Source organism: Strix aluco, chromosome 3 (assembly GCF_031877795.1).
Source record: "Strix aluco isolate bStrAlu1 chromosome 3, bStrAlu1.hap1, whole genome shotgun sequence".
Lineage (NCBI taxonomy): Eukaryota > Metazoa > Chordata > Aves > Strigiformes > Strigidae > Strix > Strix aluco.
In genome coordinates this window covers 72,245,715-72,266,150 of record NC_133933.1, presented here as the reverse complement: position 1 = coordinate 72,266,150, position 20,436 = coordinate 72,245,715, and the positions used below count along the sequence as shown (strand labels likewise).

Here is a 20,436-nt window from a genome sequence, read left to right as displayed (position 1 = left end):
GCAGATGGGACAGTCAGCAACATTGCCTTGTTTCACTGCAGTGCTGAAACATGTTCAGTAGAAGGTCCAAATCAAGAACAGCTGCAAAAAGTTCAAGTGTGTTTTCTAGTGTCCAGAACCGCAAACCGCACGAGCTAGCAAGCAACATGAAGGAGAAGGCAGAAACTTTGGTGGTAGCATGGTTAATAGAGGCAGCCCTCTGCCTAGGGACAGGTGAAGAGCCTGCTGAGAGCTTCTGAGCCAGGATTTAGTGGACAGACAACATGGGTGATCTTGTTCTACGTCTCTGCTACAGACACAGTGAAACATTAATGGCATCGATGATGGGACAGAGTGTACCCTCAGTGAGTTTGCAGATGATACAAAACTGGGAGGAGTGTCTGAGATGGTTGTGCTGCCATTCAGAGGGATCTGGGCAGACTGGAGGACTAGACAGAGAGGAATGTCATGAAGTTCAGTGAAGGAAAATGCAAGGTCCTGCACCTGTGGAAGAATAACCTCATATACCACAGAATCACAGAATCTTCTAGGTTGGAAAAGACCTTGAAGATCATCCAGTCCAACCATTAACCTAACACTGACAGTTCCCAACTACACCATATCCCTCAGCACTATGTCAACCCGACTCTTAAACACCTCCAGGGATGGGGATTCCACCACCTCCCTGGGCAGACCATTCCAATGCCTAACAACCCATTCTGTAAAGAAATGCTTCCTAATATCCAGTCTAAACCTTCCCTGGTGCAACTTGAGGCCATTCCCTCTTGTCCTATCGCTTGTTACTTGGTTAAAGAGGCTCATCCCCAGTTGTCTGCAACCTCCTTTCAGGTAGCTGTAGAGGGCGATGAGTTCTCCCCTCAGCCTCCTCTTCTCCAGACTAAACAACCCCAGTTCCCTCAGCCGCTCCTCGTACGACATGTGCTCCAGACCCTTCACCAGTTTCGTTGCCCTTCTTTGGACATGCTCGAGTAATTCAATGTCCTTTTTGTAGTGAGGGGCCCAAAACTGAACACAGTAATTGAGGTGCGGCCTCACCAGTGCCAAGTACAGGGGTAAGATCCTGTACCAGTACAGGCTGGGGCTGACTGACTAGAAAGCAGCTTTGCAGAGAAAAACATGGGGGTCCTTGCAGACAAGCTGACCATGAGCCAGCAATGTGTCCTTGTGGCAAAGAAGTCCAACAGCCTCTGGGGCTGCATTAGGCAAGGTGGTGACAGCACAGATCCTTCCCCCTCTGCTCAGCAGTGAGAGCACACCTGGAGTGCTGGGTCTGGATCTGGGCTCCGCAGTACAAGAGGGACATGGACATTCTGGAGTGAGTCCAGCAAAGGACCATGAAGGTGATCAAGGGACTGGAGCATCTGAAATAGAAAGGGAGGCTGAGAGGGCTGGGACTGTTCAGCCTGGCAAAGAGAAAGCTCAGGGAGGATCTTGTCACTGGATATAAATAATGGATAGGAAGATGTGAAGAAGATGTAGCCAGACTCTTCTCAGTCGTGCCCATTGACAGAAGAAACACAAGTGGTAACAAATACTCTCACAGTAGGAAAATGGTTCCAGTACAAAGAATGGAAAGACTAGGGGACCTCCCAGTCCTGTTATTGAGCTGAAGCCTTAGTAAAGATGGCTCCAAACTTCTTTTCTCAGCCAAGGGATCTCAGTTTAGAAACTACTAGACAGTTCTTGTAAGAGGCACAGGAAGTCACTGTATGACTCCTCACTGCACACACTGAGTAGCTGAGTTCAGAAAAATCTTTGAAAAGTCTTGACTGTAAAACCATTATGTGACTTTAACCTGTGTGGCTTTCCCTGTCTGTGAGGAGTCTAAACCCATCAAGTAAAACACCTACACGAGCACTGACTCCTGTGCTTGTGAATAAGCCAGTACTCAGCATAAACTTTAAGCCTGGCTTACTTCAGTAAGGGTGCTTTGGTCATGTTTTCTTCAGGTGCATCTCCCCTGCTCCCCATGCCTGCCTCATCCCACAGAGACTAACCCATGCAAGTGATCCAACTGATCCCTGTAGCATGGACAGCAGCTTTCAAAGTCAAGCTCCAGTGATTTGTAGGTAGTTGCCTTGGCACAGAAGAGTACAACATTAACCCATCTCGGTATTAATTTTTTTCTGGGGTTTAAACAGAGAATACCATCCTTTGTAGCTGTCAATATGGAATCTCCACCGTTTACCCCTATAAAATCTAATCAAATCATTAAACAGTGACAAAATGGAGCCTGCAGGGAGAATTTTCAAAACCACGAGATAAAAAATTTAGGATTATCTTTCAAAGCAGCCAGATACCAAAATACCTTTCACAAACCAGTCCCAAATAATCAGTTTTCACAGCAATAAGGATTAGTGAATAGACACCACAGTAATTCTTCACTATAAAAGTTGTTTATGTTTCATTTGGAAGTTTCAATATGCGTAGTTTCAAATAGGCAGTCCTTTCTAGGAGTCTCACACACTGAATGACAAGGCAATAAAGAAAAACTTTATGGGAAGTTCTTATACTGATATCAGTTAACAGTTAACAAATGCTGTGAGGATGAGTATTTGTGCTTTAGTCTTCCAAATGTTCAGTGTTGTAATTAATGTAATGTGTTCATATTTCAGATATAACCTGTGACTGACAGATTAATGAAATCGATTGAATTTTTTATATTAACTGCAAAGTCTTTTGGATTTGTCCTCTTATCATCTAGCTTCTCAACTTCATTATGTTTCCTTTCTGAAAAAGGAAAAACTTGAAAGATAAGTAGAAAAACTAACCAGCTATCAAAAATGCTGGGGAAATCCAAGCAAATGGTGACTTTAAAAACAATTATAGGTCAAGTAATTTGCTCAATATTATTTTTTTCAACAAAATAATTCAAAATTGTGAGTGGAAGACATCTTCATATCTTTAATGTAAATTGCTTGCTACTCTTTAAAACCTGTTAGAATCAGTGTTTTTTTATAACAGATGATGTGTAAGCATCATCCTAAAGCAAAGGGAAAGTGCATCTTTTCCACACGTCTGTTCCTAAAAACTACTGAATATTCATGCTGCAGTGTCAAACAGAGTTTAATACCATGCTGCTGTTGAGAGCTTGGATGAATTTGCCTTACAGCATTTATGGAGGAAGAACAGAAATGTTCACTTTTCATCTCTTTTGACTAAGCCACAGATTCCAAGTGAAATCACGCAAGATAATCCTGTATGTAAATTATTTATCAGGGTTGGGGTTAAGCTTTGATATATTAATACTCAAACCATAAAGCTTAACTGACCTTTAATCACACTGGTTTCCACTAATGTAGCTTTCCCAGTCATGTCCTTCTTATTCTCACGATGCACCAAATCATTTTGACAACTAACTTGTAATTCCGAAACATCGGCAGCTTGATTTGAGCACAATTTCTTGGTGGTGTCTACACAGAAATTCTGAAATTACATAGAAAAGCACATTGACTTTATATGTAAATTGTTACTCCAAACTGGATGCTTTCAGAGATGTGACATGTAAGAGTGACATTCTTTGGGTTATTTCTCTGAATTTTAACCACAAACCTGTTTGTCAAAGTCATCAGTCACATTTACCATAATGCTTGTCTTTGAGGCATGTACATCACAAAATAACATGACCAGAAGGCACTCTAGGTGAAGAAATTACTTTTAAAACATATGTCCGGTCTTTCTTTTCTTTTTTTTTGGGTATATGAAGTCATGCAAACACAAGGAGGGAGATTTATGTATCCCTTTTGGTTGATAAAGATTTCTTTCTGATTAACTATTTTTATTGTATCGATCGTTCATTTAATGAGTTCTGTTAAATATTACATTACAAATTCATATAAAGTCCGACATTTCAATTACATTTGTCCAGTAGTGTTCATAGTATAGTGAGTATAGTTAGATGATGGGAACAGACAATTATGGAGTAATTAATTATAGTGTTATTACATTGCAGAAAGTAAGTTATATGCTGCAATACTTGCATCCCTTGAAATTCAGGCTTGATACATTCATTTCCATAATTCTGGGGTTTTAAAATTCTGAGGTTTTTATGACATAAATACTTTCAGTCAAATACATATTTTTCATCTGTGTAAATAAGAGTCAATTAAAAGCGTCAAAAAGTATATCTTCAGTGAAGCTATAAAGTAGCTGCAATGTAGGTACAGCCCAATTGCAATCATGATACCAGAGAGTATATATTTTAAAAAATAATCAGTATAGATTTTCCATTCAAAATCAAACGTAGATTTTCCTCAGCAATGACAAAACTTCAGAGAAAGAAGGTCATGTTGGTAAAAGTGACAGTAGCTACACAGTAATACTGTCTGATCTTTTCAGAATCAACCCACAGTTTGCGAAAGCACAACACGAGCCCATATTTTATGACAATCTGCCCCTTTTGAAAAAATATATCAGCTAGCAACAAGAAAGTCACTGGTAATTGAAATAGAGATTTTGAGAGAGTATATTAAGAAGAACAGATGAGGATGAAATCTGTAAAATATATGGACAATTTTCCTCAGTGGGTGGGTCACAATATAACATAAGTGGAAGATCCTCATTTTTCAGTTAGAGGAATCTACGGTAGTTTTCTCCATTTTCTAAAATAAGCATCTGCAGGAGTTGACTGAGTTACAGCGTTCAATCCATGTTTGTGCAGTACAGGCTGTACAATGCTGGCTAGTGCTCTCCTTGATTGCAAAAGAGCCTCTGAGGTCAAGCAAAGCTTTAAGTGGTGATGTAATTCACAAAAATCTCAGGGATTTGTACAAAAAACAATACAGCTGAGAATTATTTTGCGAAGAGGATAGAAATATCAGAAGTTCTTCACTGCAGAGAATTAAAATAACCCAATGGAAAAGGCACTGTTCAAACTAGGATGATGATCGGCTGGTGTGTTGTGGAATAGCTTCACTGAGGTTACAGGACCTTTGCCTTTCTTTCACCAGCACAGCATGGCCTTTCTTTCATGTCCAGTTCTTTCCTCAATCATCTGCACCTAAACATTCCTGTATGCACCACCTGTTTGTTGCCAGCCTGGCTTGGTAATACAAACACACACTTTACAGGTAGTTATTGAGAAATATCCACCTTCTGCTCAGGGAAAATACATGCTCAAATAGTGATTTTTCAAAGCTGTCACTATACTTGTCCTATCCTCAGTATTAGTCATACCTGTTTATCACAAATTAAAGGTCTTGGGAAGGGCAGGGAAATGTTATTATTCATAGGAAGATTCTTCCTGTGTTCAAGTTATTGGGCATACTTAGCACACAGAAATCTTTCACTTAAAAGTCAGCTTTCAGGTAATGAGGGAACCTTAATTTAAATAGTAGGCGTAACAAAATTTTTTTTATATTTTTGATCATGAATTCTCTTATTTTCTAGTCAGCTCCTTATTTAACATGTTAATCCTAGCAATCAATATAATGAATGAGTATATTGAGATTATTTATTTTGCATTGCTCTAAGTAACTAGAAACAAGCCTTGGTATCAAAACAGAAAGATCCCCTAATTAAGAAGAAGGCAGCTGACATTTGTGCTAATCTTATCAGTCATCAGCAAAACCACACACTGTGATACAATGGTTACCTGGGGCACCTTGCATACAAATTACAATATGCAAAACTCAAACATTTTAAAACACACAGAATTAGAGAAACAGAAATGTCACTTCTGAAATCTGAAAACTGTCACTTCTGCCACTGCTGAAATCTGATATCACTTTAACATTCTTAATAGTACTATAATTAACAATTATACCAGAGACCAGCTGAGATAAGATGCTTTTTTAAACTACACAAGAGTGAAGTCTTATAGTTGTCTTTCAAATACTAGGTAGGCTTAACAGCACAGGGTTTCCATCTATGTGGGGTCATTGTTCCACTAATTTAAAGAGGTCAGAATATCAGCCATGGTTTTCAGTACTCTTACTGCCAGAAGAAACACTAATTCCATTAAGAACCCACAATCTGCACTACAGTCATTTGTTATAACAGACTACGCATGAGGAAAACCCAAATCTCAGCATTTGGAAAATCCAACCAACAGCTACAGGTTCATGAAGTAAAACTTCTACCCCAATGGCTAAGCATTGTCCATTACATCCCTAGGTTCACTCATTGTCCAGAAAAAACTCAGAAGACAAAGCACAAAGCCATAAAGGTAAGGTAGCCTAAGTCTGTGAAGTTCATCTCAGGAAATAGGAGGTGTTATAGCAAACAGGATACAAAAAGGTCTGAGAGCAAAGGTGAGAACTAAAGTGTTGGACATGCATCACTTCAGTAAGAACAGGAGTTTCGGCATTCTGCAGAAGCTGCAAGTGCAGTTTATCGAAGATGCATGAACTGAAAGCACTGCAGTAGCAAACTGAGTTTCAGAGTGAACGGTTTGAATTAATTTCCCTTGATTACCTGAAGAGCTTAATGTACTGCATTTGTGGGTGTGTGTGTAAGCTCTCTTCTGCAAGCAAGGTTTACCTCTGCTTGTCTGCTTCAGAAGAAGTGAAACCTGACAGCAGTTCTTATTCTTAGAAATGGCACTGCACAAATAGTAACCCTTTGCCTGTCTACAGCCCCAGTTGCACAAAACCTGTTCCAAAAATGCCAATTTCCTCTGCAATTTAAGCATATGCTCACAGCTCCAAGGTGTGTTCTCCTCTGACTTAAAAAATTTGGGCTATTAGCAGTTGTCTTTCCTTTGAGGTTTTTTGGGGTTTTTTTGTTGGTTTTTGTTTGTTTTGTTTGGTTTTGTGTTTGTTTTTTTCTTTTTTTCTTTTTTTTTTTTTTCCCCTGTAATCCCTCTCTATTCATTTTCTCCCTACATTCAGGTTTTTACTCTTTTTCCTGAGCCACCTCTTCTTCAGGCTGAAGAGTTTCTGGTCTATTTAATCTTCCCTTCTACAAGAGCCAAATTGTAATCCATGATGCACCAGCTCCTGAAATTCCCATTTCTTTGCAAGATACAACCTAAAACTACTGAAGGCAGTCCATATACCACACATACTTCAGACAAGCAGTATTTGGTCACAGCTACTCAGTAAGCCAAAAAAAATTGTGCAGGAGTTCTTACAATTAAATAACCCCCAACTTTGGAGGCACCCAGCAAAACTAGTGTAACATCTGAGATAGAATAGCAGAAAGATAAGCTTTTAAAGCAAGTAAAAATAAAAAAGGCTGTTAAATCTGTTTACCAAAAAATAAAATAATACATGTGTTCATAATACACATTATTGTTTTGGTTTCTTTTCATATTTCTTTCTTTTTTTTAAGGAAAGAAAGCCTCAACAGCATCTAGAACGTTCAGAGTAAAGAAGGAGAAACAACATTTGTTTAAAGTACAGAAAAATGTGGGAGTAAATATGAAACCAACAGCTGTCATAGTCTCTGAAAATGCTGTGAGAGATGTAGTGGCATAAACCAATCTGAAAAAAACTGTGCTTTTCCAGACAGAAAGTCAAGCTGTTATATGATTACAGATGACTCTAGTGAAGAGGAGTACTCATTTGTTGGAGCAATCAGTGCTGGACATGGCACTACACCTTTGGAGTGCATTTATTATGAGTCACCCATGCTAGTAGATACAGATCATAAACATTTTACTGCACTCTTTAAAGACAGCTTGGAGTGGCACTCTTTGCTGCCTTCAGAAACTCAAGCCAAAGCTCTAGATATATATCTTTGCTTTGGCATATACTGCATGGGTATATTTATCTGTAAAATGCTTAATTGCTGCATGTACCTTTCAACCAGAAAAAAAGCTATATACATAGAAAGAAAGTCTGATGAATGATTTTGCAGTCCAAACACATTTCACTGTTTCCAGACATAAAAGACAATGTATCCCCACAAGCTACAAAAAGATTCTGTAGCAGAGTCTCACAGCACTGTATTCATGGCGAAGCCCAAACCAGGCTGAATGAAGCTTTAGCTTTTAATATTTCAGAGAATACTATAAACAAATTATGGGAGAGGGGTAGAGAGACACATCTCAGTCTAAGTGAGACAGGGTATTCATAGTTGCTGGTTTATAGAGAAGACTTACGAGTTTCAGAGCAACCTACACAATGACAACCTACCTATATCATTTTTTCTCCAACCTTCATTATATCTGCATGACTTTCTGCAGGGGCAGTTTGGAACTGCAGCGAATCAGAGAAGAATCACAGGTTCTGATTCCCGTATTGTATCAATAGAGGTTATGCGCTACCACAATCAGAGCCTTAGACCACCCTGAAACACAGATCTGAATTATTTCCAGTTTGCAAGAGCATAATCTGGAGTAACTACATTCTAGAGTAACTACATCAGTCAGATTTACACCAATGTTAGTCAAAATAAAATTTCATCCACTGCATGACTAGAAGTAGGAATGGGTACTTCCACCTAACAGATGGGAAATACAAATTCAAGTAATGGAAATACATACATGGAAACTGCTGACACCTCTCTGGAAATTTGCATTATTATGGCAGACAGTTAGCAGTGATCTATTCCACTTGAAAGGAAACAATTACCTTTAGATTATTAGTCATTTGTATCCCAAGGTAGCCTTCTTGCATGATCTACTGGCAAGCCAACTCGTCTTGCACATCAAGGTAATTTTTGCAAGGGCACAGTATACCCACAGTTAAGGGTGCTGACAAGGGCCTATGATTTTGTAGTAAAGAATTTTAACAGTCTTCCCCATTGCACTGATTCCAGCACACGATATCAAGCCTTCATTTTCCACAGTCCATTGGAGTGTGGAAAAGGAGAAGAGCTAGTTAGAAGATGCTTCAGAAAGGCCATGGGCAATAAAGAGGATCCTCATTTAGCCTCATTAACATACAGGACGGGAGCACTTCGGAGAATTATTATTTGCCCGCAGAACTCATAAGGTAGTATAAACTACAGATGAACTATTTTTGCCAAAGAAGGGGTCAAGGTTATATCATTTCAAAGACAGGAACAAAATTACATTAGTTAGTGAGTTCTCTGCCTAAAAGGGGCATGAAACATCTGAGCAAATTAAGTTTTTTTGATCAGGGTTCAAGCTCTTAGCAGGTTTATCCCTTACAAGGTACTTTATGTACGTGCCTACAATATCACAATTAATTTGACTTTCATTGGCAGTAGTCTGGGTTTTCCCAAGGTTTGAGAAGGGGAAGGCTATCTAATAAAGTCATGCTAGATTGTAGGCAGGTGCCACTGTAGGCTCATTCTTGGGGTTCAAACAGTGTATTTAAAAAGCATTATTTTCGTAACTGTAAGGACGGAATTAGTTAATCCTCGTTCAGCACTTGAATAAGAATATTTGGATTTAAAAACCAAAACAGAGCAGGAAGTCATGATCTAGTCATATCCATTTCTACCAAAAAAAAAAAAAAAAAAAAAAAGTGAATAATGCATCAAACCGAATGGCCTTGGAGAAGTCAACGACCCGCGGACCGTTCCGCGTTTTCCCCACTCGCAGTTCCTCTGTCATCTTGACCAAACGCTCCGACGAGATACTGCCAAAAAAATTTAAAAAAGAAGAAACAGCGAAGGAAACGCCACTTCTCCGAGCGCGGAGCCGGGCGCCGTGTTTGGGGGCGGCGGGGGGGGGCGGACACACACGAACCTCGCCCGGGGATGGCGGGAGGGGGTCGGGCCGGAGGGCGGGCGCCGGGAAGGGGCGTCGGGCGCCGCTAGGTGGCGCTGCCCCCCCGCCGGATGGCCGCCGCCCCGCCGAGCCTTCCCGCGCAAATCGGGGCTGGAAGGGCCGGCGCTTCAGCGCTGACACGGGGGGGGAAAAACTTCGGCCGCAAACTCTCCTCTGACACAGATATCTCCTTCTGGACCGCCCCTTCCACCCCCACCCCCCCCCCCCCCCCCCCAATTTGAAAGCACAAACACAACAAATTTTGCGGCTGTACCTGTGTCTAGGCAGAAAGAAAATATTTCTGATCAGATTTGATGATTTTTTTTGGGGCGGTGATATGTGGTGAAATGTTAAAATCTGATAATTAAACAGGGTGAGGATTAATAATTTGGAGGGAGTAGCAAATGGGGGGGAAAAAAGGGATCCAGCCAGCAGAATGACCTTTAAAGGAGGGCTGCAGTATGGGCACGGTACGCACTTTTCAAGGAAATTTCATGAGGGCTTTAAGGAGGTAATTAAACACTGCTACTCTTTACTGACAGTTCCCACAGTTCAGGTAAATCTTCCACAGCTGATTGAGACAAAATAAGTTGCATTATGTTATTAATAAAAAAACATGCAAGGGTGTACTGCTATTACATTCTACTAAAATTCTTTGCTTGCTCCAGAAATTCAGAGCCCCAAGCTTTTTGTTCTTAATCCAATGACTTTCATGTACTCATTCACTGCTCACAGTACTCATTTAATCATTTATTGTTGAATGAGATCTTTTTCTTTTTCAAAATCTGTCCCAGAATAGTACAGAGTATGTCTCAAGAGACTTTAAAATGAAGCTTTGCTACCAAAGGGTCTTTTATGTCAATGGGTAACTAGAGCTGTCAGCCTCTTTTCCCAGACATTTTTCTCCTGCTCTGTGTGTGTACAAGCAAAAGAGAACAGAAAATTATGTTGGGCACCCTTGAGGGGCCTGAGACAAAACAATGCCTGTATTGGCCAGCACAAAATCACCAGGCTTACACCTTCAGCTATTAGTGTTACAAATCAAAAGGGTATTTTTAAATTTTTTTAGCAATAGTTCAAATACAAAATACAGAACTGCATAATGCCCTCCCAGCTCCATCTCCTCCCTCTCCTCTCACTGCTAAATACATAAAGGGGGGAGCGCTTGATCCCCAGAGCCTCAGAGCAGAGAACAGCTTTTTCATATACATCTGACATGTATATGTTAGCATTACATTTATTTTTGCAGATACGTCTTTATCTTAAGGCCTGTTTTCTTCTGAGTACTTAGTCTTAAACAGATTTTCTTTATTTAACGCACTGTGCAGTGGAAGGTAAGTATTGTTTTCTGCATTTTCTATGCTGGCAAATTGAAATGTGCTGTTTCCCACATAGCTTCAAAGAGTGGGTAGGAACCAGTGAGGTGTCCCCAGCTGTCACCTTTCCATGGACCCTGCCTCTTCACCACCCTGCCTTTGCTGCCAGCAGCGCTGCTTGCCTGCCCTGCCCCGGGATTGCAGCCACACATGCAGGCGCTCAGCTACAGAAATTAGGCCTGGGCTGTCTCATATTGGGCAATGAAACACAGTTAGCAGCCACCTGTGAAAATCCTGGTTTCCATGGCATTCACAGCCTGAGAAGGCAACCGTGAAAGGAAGCGAGAAGAGGACCCCATTGTTTGATGGAGAGTTCGATGCCTTAACCCCAAGGCAAGCTTTGCTCTTCTCCTGGGCTACTTGCCCACTAAGCACTGAAGTTCTTAGGAGAAAAAAAGTGTAAATCTGAAATGTAAATTATTAAGATCTGCTTCTGTATTACAAATACATCTCACCTCGGCAAATGGAAGTGCTTGTTTGTTCAAAGACTATGAAATGTTACATTTTGTGAAATCACCACTTAAGCAGAAGATGCGAATTCTTCTCATTTATCTTAATGGGACATTAACTGGAAATTTAATTACAAGGGAAAGCTAATTATCTGCAGGTTTGCCAAACTGCAGATGGAATCTACTCAACAGAATGAAATCTGAATGCTGAAGCTGATGCAAACATAAGTGCAGTTTAGTGTGGGGAAAATTTGAATTGAAACCAAATGAAAAGAACAAAATTTCCTGTAACTCCTGACAGAGAACCTCAAACAAATCACTCCTCACTGCACCATTCCCCCGGCTGTCTCTCCCTCGGTCCTCAGATCTTCTCTGCCCCTAAAAAATGAAATAACAGTCATACTAGTTCAGGTCAAAATGCATCTCAGTCAGTGCTTTTTCTTCCGTTGCCCTAAGCAGACACCAAGGAAGAGTAAGGACAGAGTGAGGCGATCTGCTACCTCCAAATACACTCTCAGCCTCTTACTATTTTCAGCTCAGGGAATTTCCTGAGTTTGTCGTGGTTTGTCTGTTAGTAACTCTCAGAGGGTCTCTGTTCCAAGTATTTGTCCAGTCTCCCCTTGAACTCCTGATCCACTTCCAGCCTTGTTCTGGCTCCCCTTGGTCTGAATGTATCCTGCCCCATTTCCTCTAATTGTGGCCCTGCGGAGAGTGGGGAGGAGGAGGAGAAGGGGAGAAAGATTTTTAAAATAAATTGTTTCCAAGTTCTTACTGCTGTGTTGCCCCTCCTAGCATGAGTCTACAAGTCCAGCTGCAGAGCTCACACTGTGCTTCCTCTTACTGCATGACAGAAAACACTGTGTGTGGCAGACAGCAGCCTTAGGAAAGCAGCAGGACACCACGTTGGTAGGAATTAAATATTTCAGACCAGATTCGGATCTCAAAAACCAGGTGTAAATCTGGAGTCACTCCCCGCAGTTTGGAAGAATTATTCTGGATTTACTCAGTCATGGCTGAATTCAGCATCAGGCTTCTTATTTTTCAAAATCACCTGGTTTCCAGGCCACAGTGGGGAATGTAACAGCAGGACCAAAAGGAAAATGGGTTATTTTATTAATAAATGCATTCTTATTCTAACAGGTATTTCTGCAACATTTGTATCCCTTCAAGAATTTTGCCTTCTCTCACACGTATACACATATAAATGTACACAGAGGTATGAGTATATAAATATTTCAGCTTACCTACTAGAAGCCAGTCTGTTTTGGCATAAAGAAACTATTCTGCCCCATTTTTCACTTCCCTCTTTTTTCTTTATTCTCTGACACTGAATTCACTTGCAGCTGTGTTAAACTGCACACCAGTGATTAGCAAACCTGGCCAAGTCACAGGGGGTTTCGGTTTGTTGTCAATACTGAAAAATGCCCTGGCGAGGAGCTGGATTCTTCTGCATCAGGAAGGACGTTTGAATTCTCTAACTTCTGGCAATTGGGAAGTGTCTACCCTCCAGAAAAGATTCACTTCTAATTACAAGTACTTATCAAAACTATTACAAAGGAACTTTTTGGCCTGTTTCTGTCTGTTGACATTTTAGATTTCAAATTTCTTCAGTTCATTGTGGGGAACAAAAAGTAAGAAGAGGAAAGGCTTTCAAGAGTGTTTGCTCTCTGGTATCAAAATGAAATCGTGAATACAATGCACCCACTTCTGCCTCCCACCCCCCTCGCTGAATCACCCTCCCTCCCGAGCACTGGATCTGGCTGGAGCTACCGGAGGTCTGAGAGCTCTCCCTGGGTTGTGTCCATAGCAAATGGCAGGCCCTGGTCAGCAGCCAGACTGAACCCACTCCATTTCTAGGTTCTTTCCAGAGAGTTGGGTTTGTAGGATAGACTTGGCACTCAGCGGTCTTCAGAGCTATGCCGCTGTGGCATTTATAAGGCCTTTTAAGCCCATTCAAAAAGAGACAGGTGTGAAGAAAGGATCTGTACAAATCCCAACCTATTATTTCTTGGATCAGTGTTAAAATTTGGCTTGCAGAAAAACACCTGTCACCCTAGTAAGGGGCATGGAAAACTGTGATGGTGGTACTTCACTCGTACACTAAGAAATATTGAATATCAGAAGAAGGTTCATATTCAGTCATTTTACTGTGGAAGTCAAGGCCTGTAACGCACATGTTCATATTCATGCATAATGGGTTAATTCATAAGACACAGATGGATATGCCATACCACAGGCTTCTTCCAACACGGCACCACTGTGCTTTGCCTCCTATATGTTCTTCCTTGTGGTTACATGGCAATTATGTGTTTTCTTCCCTTGCAGTGACTGTGAAGGTATCCTTGACACTCATTTCTGTTGCTCCTAAAGGAACTACTCTGGAGACAGTAGTTACTCATTTTCAATGTATTCTGTTTATTTAGGATACTATTAAAAAGATGAGCATAAAAACGTACCCACCTTCTGTGCTGCAAAACTATGGCTTAAGTTATAGCTAAAGTAAAATACAGGTAAACTAAAATTCTCCCAGTATTGCCTCCTAAAATTATACTGGCTTTCACACTGAAACTGGAGCTAAATCAGATGACAACGGATTAAGCACAATCTAAATCTAAATTTGTTTCACAACTACAAAACACATAAAACAATTGAAAAGCCACACATGGGAGAGAAGAAAGAGGAAGTCACCTAGGAAAGAGAAGCTTTTTCTTTTACACGATTCCTCAAAGTTATTTCAGCTGGGAAATAAATCACATATCTTTGTGAACATGAGCACTCTCGTGTAAACCAAATGCACATGCTATTCCATGTTTGGAATGTAGTATTTCAGAAAGGAAACAGAAAACAGACCTCCAAACTGTTTACCACCTTGTCCTCCCTCCATTCCTTGCAAATTCTACATATTTGCATTCTATGATCAGTAAACAGCATGGAGTCTTGTCAGATATGCCACACTCCCTCCCGCAGCTCACGGTGAAAAGCTAAGGCTGTGTTCACTGCGAGGGACTGCCAGCACGGGATCTCAGAGCAAACAAGGTTCTCTTCGGCTGGTCTCTGAGGACACATGCCAACAACTCAGGTGGACCGGGTAAAGAGATGTGCTGTGTTGTCATTTTTTAGCTATTGTATTATTGTTCCTGAAGAGGCTCAGAGACCTATGTTTTAAGCTCTTAGAGGAGCTATCAGAACTGGGGTGTGGAAGCATCCTATCATGAATGTTGGGCAATGCTACCTTGGGCCTTCATGGGTACTGCTGCTGCTGAATCTTAGTTCAAACTCTCTCTGCAGGAGTTTGGAGAGGATCAGTAATGGCACAACCCTTCACAAGCAGGTAAGAAACCCTCTGAGAAATTTTGAGCTCTAGCTTTGAGCTTTGAGCTCTTCAGCCTGCATCGCTTGATTTTTCAAGACTGCCTGGCTCAAAATAACATGCCCAGTGGTGAGAGGGTACCCCTGACTGGTCAGTTGAAACAGGTCAGCTCCTACACACCATCAAGGAAGTTAAGACAAACTTGAAGGTATAAACAATATGTCTTCATTCCTCTGATCTTTTGGATATATCATACAGGGCAGGCAAGTACTTCCAGTTGAGACAAAAGGTTTGGGTGAATCACATGGTGAATATATGAGCTGTATTTGATGATCTTGTTAATGTTCTTACACTGTCCTTGGGGAATATTGGTCTTCAAGCTTACAGGAAGGACCAAAAGATCTCTTTCATTCTCAGTCCCTGGGGCAATCTCTTGCTTATGTTCTCAGTGCATGGCATTATCAGGATACAACTTGTCTCCTGGTGAGCTCTCCTGGCACTGATGATGAAGCTGACAAAACTGTGTTCAAAACAAACAGATTTCAGCAAACTGGTTGCCACTGCCTGTTTTACATGCACAGCCATGTTCCCACTCACCTGTCTTGAGCAGACAGATTCTTTGTAGTCCACCTATCAGTGAAAATGTTCTTGCCACAGCTTTGGTAGATTGGATGTGAATAGTCCATTAAGTAAATATTGATGCTTTGCAAGTATAATTAAGAGAATCATGCTTTTACAGGAGCCAACACCTGTGGTTTATTTTTGTTGGACACAGAAATGTCTGTGATAAAATCTTTTAAGGTATTTAAATATTTAGGTAATTTTTAGGCCTTTAGGGTGGATTTTATTCTCAGTCAGACAGCATGCATGACGAATAGGTCTCCTTTCTCTGCTTGTCTCTTTCTGATATGGGACAATTTCTCCATTATAGAATGATACTTCAGCTATAATAACAGTTGGTTTGCTCGGGTTAAAAATAAGAGAATTTCATTATATTCATAAAAATAAGGGATTTCATTAATCTCACTGAAGGTTTTATCTCACATCTGTTCATTGAGTGCAGTAGCTTAAAAGGAGAGCATGACGTTTCAGCCATTTTAAGTATGCATTTGTCTTAAAAACTAATGATACCCCAATAAAACCTTGGTTGTTAGTTCCACCATTCTGCAGATGACACTAATGATTATGCAGCCCTGAAAGTAGATGTTGCTTCTCCCCACTTCATATTTGTTTGCGTTCAGAATATGTCCAACTTCATCAAATATTGTCTGAACTTTGCATATAGTCTCAAGGTACTAAACCAGGCCTTTTAAACCATTTCTTTAATATTTTTCTGGAAGACCCTATGTGCAGAAAACATTCTAAATGATAAGTATTTGCATTTCCTAACCAAAACAATGAAGTCAATAATTCCATACTATGTTTACAAAGCCCAAGAAGACATCCACACTGGTAGGGTTTTAAGCACTGATGCAGCTGATCAATTCATTAAACAGCTGTTGGCATGGATAGTCCTGATGTGTCCCGTGTCTAGGCACAGACACAGCAGTTAAATTCTGAGCTGTCAGGGCAAACACATACATCTTCAGAGGGCTTTGCCACAGTGACCACAGATATACACCAGATAGAAGATTCTCTGAGCAAATAAATAATTGTTTGGAGGACAATGCTTCAAACTATTGACAAGAAAGTGCTTTTCAGTTTGCTCTGAGGACAAAGGGCTGTGTAACTCTCGTGAGTTTGGTCACAGAGGACTGCTTTGGTTTCTGCAGTCCACTGAATTACCTTGGAATTTAGAAAAGGTTTTATTTCTGCAGCCTAAAATTTTATCTCATTCAGTCTTTGAACAAAGCTTAATTGTTCATTTGCTTTTCAGTTCAGCAGCCAGCCTTTAAAAATATAATGCTGTCTTCTCCTGAGGCTTCGTGCTCAACATTCACATGGTCAGCTGGTTCTTTTTTTCTGCTGTCGATACTTTCTTTTCATGAGATGGAAATTGAGATGACCCCAAGCAAGCTCACAGAAGGTTTTAAAAGACATTATTATGACATCAATCTTGTGCCAGTCTTGAGAGGTAATATTTGTAGTCTTATCACCTGCACAAGAAAGACGACTTTCTCACTCTTACCAACAGCAAATAGTTCAAACATGCAGACTAATCTTCCCTCAACAGTCTGTGTCACACATCAGATTATTAGTAAAGTTTTAATGGCCCACATCTCAGAGGAGTTGTAAGCAGCATCTCAGGCTGGTCTCCCAGACCTACCAACTCAGCTCTCATGCTTCGGCTCCAGAACTCAAAAGGAGAGTGTGTCTGATCAAACTGGCAGTGTTGGCAGCAGCAGGACTTTTTTTCCTCAGCTGAAATGACTGCAGATCTCTATCCTCCCTTCCTTTACTTCATCTGGTTTCCAAAATGGTGACAAGGCAGGAGAGTAGGAGGCTGGGCTCTTGGCTGAAGTGGCAGGAGTTAGTTGGTGCTGCCTCAGGAAACTGCCCGGCGCATCCATCCAGAAACGCGGGGCTTGGGGAAGAAAGACTCACCACAGCCAGCTGTGAGAAGACATTTCTCTCTCCAGAGCTGCTCTCTTCTCTGTCTTTCACCAAAAATACAGATTGTGGAAGTATGGTGCTGTGGAGGGGCATGGCATTGAGCAGATGCAAAAATGTTCCAGCACCGGAGAGTCTGGGCTCTCTCCCAGCTGTGCCTTCGGCCAGCTCCCATGAGCAGATCAGGACTGCTGTAGATCATGCAAACAAAGAGACATGTGGCAGAAGTGAAATTGTCTGAGCTGAAACAAAATGGCAAACCTGAAATAACCCCAGACAAGTCACAGAAAGATAAGGTGGCCGTTACTTGTTTCAAACTGGTTGAAAAACAGCTTGCTGAGAGTTTAATGAAAGCAGCACAAAAAAAAAAAAAAAAAAAAAAAAGCAGCTCAAAAACATTTGGCTGATTTTGGCTATTGTTGTCTTCTTGACCCAGTGAGAAACAGATTAATGCAAGAAAAATATCTAATCAGCTGGAGTAAATTAGTCTATTAAAATCAGTGTGCATCCTTGTGTGAGTACAGCTATGCTCATTCGTAATTGTTTACAGGAGCAAAGCCTTAGAGGCTTTGACCCTGCCAACACATTCACACATACTTAAGTTTACCACGGTGAACAATCCCATTTGGCAAATGGAAAATCTCACCGTGGTATTGTACATGCCTAACAGTTGGCAAGATCGGCACCTTGGACTCAGTTTTCTACAGTAAAGCATATTTTTGGCACTAAGGAATTGATAGAAGGTAGCCAAATAATCTATCATATACACAAAACCTGTATGTCTTAAACCGAAAAGTATTCAGGGAAGGAACTATATTTTTCCACAGATGAGGTCAGTGTTTAACATATTGCAGGTGCTACCAAAATTCAAATAATAAATAGAGAAAATAACTTGGCATCATTTATTTATTTGTTTCTTTGTGGATTTATGAGAAGGCTGACAAGAATAAAAGAAGAAAGTACAGCTTGTTATCATTAATTCTGAGGTTTAATAGTCTTTTATTTACTTTGGTGTAGAAAACTTCAAAACTATCAAATCCATCTATGTTTTCTGGGTACCTGGTGACATTTGAAATCTTACATAAATAATGCAGAGCTCAGGTTGGCCTCACCCTCCAACACTTATTTCAGCTTCTTGGATAACATTAATAAGATCAACAGCAGGTGACACTGCATGTGACAGTGGCTCTTGGAAGAAAATTCTCTAATCTACCTGGAGATGGACTAAAATCTCTCATTAATTTCACATGGATCATCAGAGAGCATCTGTGAGGTAGCACAAGTCTGTGGATGACACAACCCTGCTTGCCAACAGAAACCTTCCCTTCAGCACTACTCATTTCCTAAGACATACACTCTCAAATCCTGCATTCTTGACTGAAATCATGGAAACAAAATGATGTAAATTAAAAAGCTGTGTCATAAGCAACCTGAGGATGCCCCTGATGCCTCTTTCAGAGCCAGAATTTATCGGGTCAACAACTTCTGACTCCTCCTAGCCCATTTGGCCACCTCTATAACCAGCATGTTAGCAACAAGGGAAACATATCCTTCTGTGACGGTAATTGGCTCCCTTTTGAGGCCCCGTTTTACATTGGCATAGCAAAAAGAAGTCTCAATGCAAGTGAGAGCTAGACCCAGAGAGGAGTAAGAAGCCCCACTTGCAGTGTAGAGCTTTTTGAAGCGGGTGAGTTTCACCACGCTCTGGTTTCAGCACATCTTTGCAGGGGGTGGTCTATGTGGTTTTGTGACACAAAAGTTTCATTTTAAGTTTGGGGTGTTGGGTGAAAGAAGATATTTGAGAAGAAATTGGGTGAAAGATTTACACATATTTTGAAAGCTTCACACATATCTTTGAATCACACAAATCTGTTCACAAACCACCTGGTTTCTAGTCCAAAGTAGGATTTCACTGGATTTTTCCAGGTAAAATTTCTAAGAGCTTGAATTTTGATCTGTCTTATATATGTTTGAGATTATTTTAAAAAGCAGAAAGAAAAGATTTAGTATTTTAAACCACTTTATTTCAGTAGTAGTCTACCACTTTTGCAGATTAATTTAGTAAATGTTGCATAAACATTAGAACTTAATATTAGTAAGACTGCAGTTACAAAGTTTCCTTTTATTTTTTCCAGAAAAAATGGTTTTCAACATTCATATAGTGTGAAGAAGAAAGCAGAGTCTATAAAACATTCTGATGATAAAAGCAGTATTACTGATAGAAATTTCTAGGTTTAAGTAGTCCTCATCACATATCTCTTACAAACTTAAGAATATTCTTTATAGCAATTTCATAATGTAGCTATCTAAAACTTCTATATTAAGCCCTGGATTCAAGCAGGTATTCATTTTTTGTGACTTTACAGGTACAATTGGTACATTGCTCTTGGCAGACTGGCAAGATAGCACACAGGAATTATCTCATTTAACTGTAGATCAATGCCATGACTGCAACTATAAAATTGTAGGCAAATTGTAAGTAACTACAAGGTTATTATCAATCACTTTTAGCTCTGCAGTGGCACAGGAGAGAGGACAGATACCGTAATAGGCTCTCTGCTGAGTACATTTCATTAATATACTCTGTTTTCTTCCAGAGTCTTGCACATCTCTTGCTCCTGACGGCTACTTTTGTCTTGCTAGTGGTAAAAGTAGGGTTCAAGTAAATACATCAGGATCAGTGATGCTTTTCTTCTTATAGACAAAAAGGTTTAATTATCTATTTATTGTTTGTTAGAAATTTATCACATGGTCATTTAATAAAATCAACCAGTATCTTCCTGCTGTCACTTGGTAATTATTAGGTCACAGCCCTAAGTGGAAGGCAAAGCAAAACCAAAGGTCCATAGTGGGTTTCCAGTATAGACAGATGTTACGTTACTGAACATAGTAGCGTTACAGGGGCGTAAAATCAAGAGGCTGGTCAAACCCCAATACAGTTCCTCAACAACTGACTAGATTTTAACAGATAATGCATAGGGGCAGGAATGGAGCCACAAGCTTTGTCACTGATGCACATTATCAATGGCTGCAAAGTCATTTAAAGATTTAAAGCAGCAGTACAGGAGAGTAGACTTTACCCTGTGTTAAAAACATTTTTTGCCCATCTCAAATATTTCCTTTTAAAAT

At 40.4% G+C, this 20,436-nt stretch overlaps 1 protein-coding gene across 2 annotated transcripts in view; it reads right to left on the bottom strand.

Annotated features, from left to right (window-relative positions):
• Window positions 1-20,436, bottom strand: part of THEMIS (thymocyte selection associated) — an 83,112-nt gene that overhangs the window by 13,336 nt on the left and 49,340 nt on the right. For both annotated transcript variants that reach the window (XM_074819159.1, XM_074819160.1), the window contains exon 5: window positions 3,273-3,426. In XM_074819159.1, the coding sequence (XP_074675260.1) occupies window positions 3,273-3,426 (154 nt within the window). The remainder of the gene's footprint in view (window positions 1-3,272; window positions 3,427-20,436) is intronic.